Raw genomic sequence first — 6898 nt, 5'->3', positions numbered from 1 at the left:
TAATTAATAAACAAATCTATTTAGTTAATCTTTAATTAATCTTGAAAATCTTCCATGCTGTGCATGCCGATTTATAAGGGGCATGTAGACCGTATCCGACCATACATTGATAAATAACTTTAATTGATATCAGTGTAATCCCATCGCATGTGTATTGAGTCAAAGAAACCCCATTAAGATCATCTGTTCGGTAGACTCTGTTTGCTCCGGGACACACCTGTTTACTTTCCCCAGCAGTTTATTCATTAACAGGCGCGCATAACCAAGCACCCCCTGTTGTTTAAGGACCAAACACCCCCAACTGCTATCACCCCCCATAGTTTAAACCCTTAACCAATCGCAGGACCCGGGGGGCGTAGGCCAACGGCAGTCCCTGTGGACTGAGAATTACTTCATTCTCAAACTCGATGTTCACCAGTGGAAAAAAAGCGCCTGTTTTATTCATCGAGCTAACATCCAGTCAGTAGTACGACAGTCAGCCTTGCCGCTGCATTACAGCAGAGTGAGGAGCGAACAGAGCAGTACGGAGGGATCTGTGCGCAAGAGGAGGCGTTTATGTGCGCTATAGAGCTTGTGGTGCTGAAACGAGCTCAGTTGCACCGGCGAGCGGAGCCCCGCTGATCAGGAGAAACGGAGATTTTTTTCTATGACCCCTATACAGAGGATTTACTCCAAGTACTTGGATTGATTCAAGACCTGCGCATTGAAGCAACTTCATTTGAACAGAATTTTGTTGGGAAATATTAACTGAACACGGGAACGATCGAGAGAAAGTTGTAAACTTTAAAGAGACAACCAGCATTGATGCTTAGACTGTGTTCAGATGGCAGTAGAGACTTCCAGCTCTCAGAGCTGAGGTTAACATAATCTGCTGTTTTTAATTTTTTACCCAATTCAAGAGGTGGGCGAGGACCAGCTTCCACATTCAGTCCAGCCGGAGCTTTCGTGCGCACACTTTCAGTCTAGACTGCAGGACAAGTGTTGAAGACTCCGGAAAGATGTTGACGTTTTACATCGCATTGTGCCTTTTAGGAACAGGTAAGACGTTTTGTTTTAGTTTAGTAACTATTCTAATGATATAATCGGATTTGTGTATTAGCCTAATCATAACGCGATTACCGATCGTTCAGCGCGCCCCGTTTTGAAGTTAACGCAGTGGTTTTTAGGTGTGTCATAATTGCATTTTGTGACATATGAGGTCCTAGTAAGACCCTGCCGATATATTGGGCGAGTGGCACTGCGCCAAATGCAAACAAGGCTAATTTGGAAATTAAACTTGTCCAATACAGGCGTGTACTCCAGCATAATGCAGCTGATGTTGATATACTGCTCACTGTGCCCCTACAGAAAAGTACTGTGGCAGTGCCGAGGTACAGTGATGGTATGGTAGCTACATAACACATAATAGCTACTGAAATATATGTATTTGCATATTTCTGCAAGGTAGGGCCTAGTAAATGATGGTACATGTCCGAAACATGAGTGCCATAGTTTTTGGTATTTGGTGCATTTATTTTTGTAAACTCTAGTTTTTCCCCTTTTGTGAGGATATGAAGAAATAGGCTACTCTGGCATACGGAAAACTTGACCTCTTAAATATGGTGTGTGTATGTATGTGTTAAGGATTGAATAGATGTGCTTTGGGAACTTTTTGTTGTTGTTGTTGTTTGATGCCATCGCGAGAGCATCGGTACATGGAACAAGTGGCTGCGTTTCTGACTAATCATGCATTATATGCATACTGGACTGGAGGCTATAGCCTAATGTACATGACATACTTGAGGATGTTTTCCAGTGCCCCATTTAGTGAGATCATCCAGACAGCAGACTTAGAAAGAGAAAAGTTGAAGAAAGATGAACCAGGTGTGACCATGATAACGGCTATCAGCTAACACCCTTCTGAGGGTTTGGAAAAGTGTGTTAAAAGCCACAGACTGAGGTCTACTGCATACGAGATGTGCTGATCACAGTCTCCAAAACAGAAGAAACACCTCTTAATAATGTCACAACCAACGCCATCAGGAAGGCACAATCTCCTCTCTCAACTAGAATAATTTAACAGCATTAAATAAATATAAATGGTGCCGGGCAGAGGTGCGACATTTCTCGATAAAGTCTAAGGGGAGCCGGAAATGCGCGCGATCTGAAAGATTATGCTCGTCGCAGTGTTGATTTATTCATTATTTTGTACTTTATGTAGTAGTGTGGCCGCGGGCATCTCTCGCTATCCTGATATGTTGCGAGTATGAATGAGCTGGCTATAGCTTGCTGCACTCAGTGCGCTGCCTCTTTGTTTCTGACAGAGACGCTGCAGAGTAGGGTTGGGAGCGGGGAACTGTTTCCACTCTTTAAAAAGACCGAAATCGAATGATTTTTATGGATTTTAGAGGATTCCATTAAGGATTCTCGAACATGCTTTTTCACGCCGACGCCGACGGAACACCGTACTATACTCAGTGCGATGAGTGCAGTCCGACTCCCGAACGAATGACTCTCATGAACAGGTTCTTTTTGGTGACTCATAAACATAAATTGAGATCAATGTAGTCCGAATTCTTACAGAACGAGTCTTATGAACGGGTCCGTTTTAGTGACTCAAAAACATGCATCGCCAACAGTACAGCATGATCCCGAACGAATGACTCGTATGAGTCGGCTGTTTTTTATGAATGACAAACATTCAGCGTGACCGTTGTTGTTCAATTTCAGAACAAATGACTCTTATGAGCCGGTTCTTTATAGTGAATCAAAATCAATGCTAGCGGATACTGAATCAATCTGGCTAAACTGTTCTTGTCAGAACCACTGCCCTACTCAAATGAAGCAAGAACTGTTATTGTGTTATATTCAGACTTAGCTTCTGCAAATCAGTGTACGTTGTAAATAAGTTGTAAAGATTTAGGGTAAGATGACGTCTGTCACACAAGTCATTCAAATGCATTTATTTTTTATTATTAATATTTGTATGAGTTATTAAATTCATTCTGTTAAAATCTGGAATTACTTCATTATTTGGCAGTGCAATAAGATTAACATTTCCCTCCAAATGTTTATTTCCTAGAAAGTATGTACTGCAAAAGTACTGTAGTTATTCTCATCACTACTGCAGAGTGACATTGTGCAAAGTGAAATGTGTGTAAACTTGTTATTGCACAACAACATGCAATTTGAGTTATTTTCAAACATGAAAACATAAAGAAAACATGTCTCTCTTTGCACAATCTATGAGTATTGTTTTCTACAGTGTTGCATTTAAAAGCTCAGTACTCTTTGTACACTCCTAAGTAGTTGTCAGGCACCGTATTCAAATTTGCGCTGTTTATTTCACACCAAAGGCGGCGCTACATTGTGCATATTCTGTATGCTGTGAGAGAGGTTGATTCATTTGCGGAGTAGTACAGCATCCTCGAGCCTGGCCTATTTTTACCGTGCGTCTGTTGTTTCCACGCCTTTTAACAAATATTTTATTCATTGGGTGTATTATTAACGCCGGCTTTGATTCAGCTCTAGATAAAGGCTTCAAAATCCCCCGGCCCCCTCAGATCCAAAAGTGTTTCTTCTCCCAATTAACGGCATAACCGCAAGCGAGGCAAAGCGCTTTTGGTCGGCGCTCCAGTAAAATAATTAAAAACAAATGTTTATTGGTGGTTAAGCTGCGCTTTCTGTCTGTCTCTTTGATAAATGAGGCTGCCGTATTGACAAGGATGGAGGCGGTAATTAAATTTAAATGTTAAATCTAAATGTCTAGCACCATCACAAACTTAGAGGGAAAATATAGGCGGAAATGTTAATAAAATGCCTGCCTGGTTTGCAAATAGGTTCTAAATTTGTAATAATCATAGCATAAATGTAGAGTATGCTTCAGTTAAGCACAATAACAGAGGTTTATCTGAGGATATGTTATCAATTTTCCTTTATAACAGCTATTTGTTAACTATTGGCTTTTATGTGGACTTTCTAACGCATTTCAGGGGAACACATTTGTTGGCTATTGAGCTTTTCATGTGGACTTTGTAACTCATTTAGGGGGGAAATATGACCCTGGCTGCACTCTAGATGTTTTTCTCATTATTAAGTGGGTGTGTAAGTAAGACAGAAGGAGGGGGGAGAGGGAAGAATAGGATATAGCAGAGCAATTCTTTGACAGACTGGTGGCAGCTGCTTTGGGAGGAGCAGAGAGGCTCCCGGACGGCCTGAACCACTCATCTCACCTGACATCTATACAAGCAGCACGCCACACTCTGAAAAACCACCAGCAGCTCACATCTGACTCACCAGCTCCCTCTCTGAATAATGGCTCATAGATAGATAGCGCAGAGAGAGAAAGATTGTCCTGGTTCACATAAACACACATGCTTCCTTACACACTCACCCAGACACCCGAACGCAGGTGCAAACACACATCTCCTTTATCTCTTGGTCTCCCTCTTGTTTGTCTTCTCTGTCTGTCTTTCTCTCACTCTCTCTCTCTCGCACACGCACACACACACACACACACACACGATTTCAGAGTGTCTGACAAGACGAAGGCTCAGAACTAGTAGCAAAGAGCAGGGTTTGAAGCAGAGAACATGACAGAGTCTTGAAGAGACCAGCCCCTAGTGCCAGATATTCATGTGCATGCCCTTACCAAAGCTCAGCCGCTTCTTTCTCCCAGCCATAATTTGCTTTCTCGGAATGTCCCTCAGTCTCCCAGTGGAATTCTGTTGCACTGTGCCATCGGTATTCCAAGTAATCTCCAGCACTGTGCTTTTTTTTTTTTAAACCTTTGGCATGGGGTTGGCAAGTCCCATAAGGCAGCGTTCAAAGGAAGCGTGTTAAGATCATAAGACTTTCGCCTACTGCTTCCTTCCTCCCTAGTCCTTTTGCCTTGTAAAGAGCAAAAGAAATGCATAACTGACTATCCCTTTGTGCATTTTTATTTAAATATTTTTTTTTATCATTTTGTTTCCTAACGCACACTTTCGTTCCATGCTTACTTTCTTTCCTGCTTTGTAGTGTTGAGCCTCAGTATCAGCAAGGTGGACAATTGAATATATTGACTTAGTATGCATCAAGACATTAAACATAATAGTTGTGTAACATCCTGCCTTCAAAAATCTGCACATATTATGCATTTTTGCTGTCTGTGGTAACCCACGGTCTATGTACATATCCATTTGTTTTAACATGATTCTGTCTCTATACAAATAATAATTACTATCATTAAGTACTTTCTTAGTTATGTCTAAGGCTGACTCAGATTTGTTCTAGACCATTAGGCATCATAATGGTGTGTAGGGTATCAGAGAGAATCAGACAATTTAAGATTCGATCAGATTGGTGTTAAAACAACCCAAAGAGCCAAATTCCACAAAGAGGCCCAGGACAAGACAATGTCATAAATCTGTCCACGATACCCTAGCACCAGCCAGTCTGAAGCAAGCCTAAACAACCAACTCTTTCACAGAACAGCTTGCAACATTAACACAAAAGAACACTTATTGATAATCCCAACTCAGGAATGAGATTGTCAAATTTGGGGCAAGAAACCCAAGATTAATGATTGAAGAGACAACATCATGACCATCACATAAGGGAAACCATTAGTAGAGACTGCGTTGGGTGGTTTCCCCCACCCAGGACAAAGACCAGGCTCCTTCTAGACCTTTTGACCTTTTTGTTCCTCACAAAGCACATCCTCACGTTCACAGAATGACAGAGATACTGTCTTTTTGCAGATATATGCACCTAAATGATGCTAAAAGGACTTATGAGCAACTGATCATTTCCATGAATAACTCCATATTGTGTATGTAACCCACACATTTGACTGTCATGTACCAGGCGCCTTCTAGACCTTTTGACCTTTTTGTTCCTCACAAAGCACATCCTCACGTTCACAGAATGACAGAGATACTGTCTTTTTGCAGATATATGCACCTAAATGATGCTAAAAGGACTTATGAGCAACTGATCATTTCCATGAATAACTCCATATTGTGTATGTAACCCACACATTTGACTGTCATGTACTAATCTCTCGTTGTGTATGTCTTTTGAATAACTATTGAATAGTTTATAGGTTTATATTCATGTTGGGTATGTATGAGTTTGAAAAGTCATGCTTTAAATATTTCTATCAATCAATACTTTGTAAAATGTATTATATTCTTGTTATAGAAATCATATCCAAATTATACTCTACAAGAGCGGGAAAATTTGGACCATGTGACTGATAAGATAACATGTTGATTTATGTATTGGGAGGAGAAACATAGCAACACCCCGAGCTAAGACAATGTCTAATTGGTCAAGACACCATTTGGGATGTGTCCAACAGCCCGGTTTAAAAACTCAGGACACCATCAAATTATACTATTTGCCTTTTCGGCTTTTGCCATTGCTTTTAGCCATGCTTTTTCACCACTCCTTTTTGCCGCTGCTTTTTAGCGCACATTGATCGTGCTCTGGCTTACATGCCAGCTGCTCCTCCAAAACCATGAAGAGAAACGCCATCTAGTTTCATCAAACTTCTTTCTTTTACTTTAGTTTCTTTTCGTTGAGAGTTTTGTGTTCTGAGTTAAGTTTTGCCGCAAAGTCCAACTCCGACTGTGCCCGCCTCAAAACTTCAACCAGCCCACTGACTCCGCACCATTCGTCAGCCAACATCCAAGACGTCACTTCAATGACTACTGAACTTCCAGCCAATCAGCAACCTTGGGAAACCCTTTTCTGCAACAACGACAACAAAGGGAACCCCCCTACACAGGCAACGCAAGTACCTCCAGATCCTAGCTGAACTGGTGCATTTAATATAAATTTTAACCTCATTGAGGAACTCAATGCGAGGGTTAATTAAGTGATTGATGGTTGTTCAGGTCTATGCAATTGCACATATTGCTGTAAACTTGGGATT

At 41.2% G+C, this 6898-nt stretch overlaps 1 protein-coding gene across 1 annotated transcript in view; it reads left to right on the top strand.

The window, feature by feature from the left end:
- The first annotated feature begins 420 nt into the window (after nt 1-420).
- Nucleotides 421-6898, top strand: part of kirrel3l (kirre like nephrin family adhesion molecule 3, like) — a 46714-nt gene continuing 40236 nt past the window's right edge. The window contains exon 1 of the mRNA XM_016507724.1: nt 421-1038. Within this exon, the coding sequence (XP_016363210.1) occupies nt 999-1038 (40 nt within the window). The 5' untranslated portion in view covers nt 421-998. The remainder of the gene's footprint in view (nt 1039-6898) is intronic.

Source organism: Sinocyclocheilus anshuiensis, unplaced genomic scaffold, assembly GCF_001515605.1.
Source record: "Sinocyclocheilus anshuiensis isolate Anshui unplaced genomic scaffold, SAMN03320099.WGS_v1.1 scaffold758, whole genome shotgun sequence".
Classification (NCBI taxonomy): Eukaryota; Metazoa; Chordata; class Actinopteri; order Cypriniformes; family Cyprinidae; genus Sinocyclocheilus; species Sinocyclocheilus anshuiensis.
The sequence above is the reverse complement of the archived record's forward strand: the minus strand, read 5'-3'. Positions and strand labels throughout refer to the sequence as shown.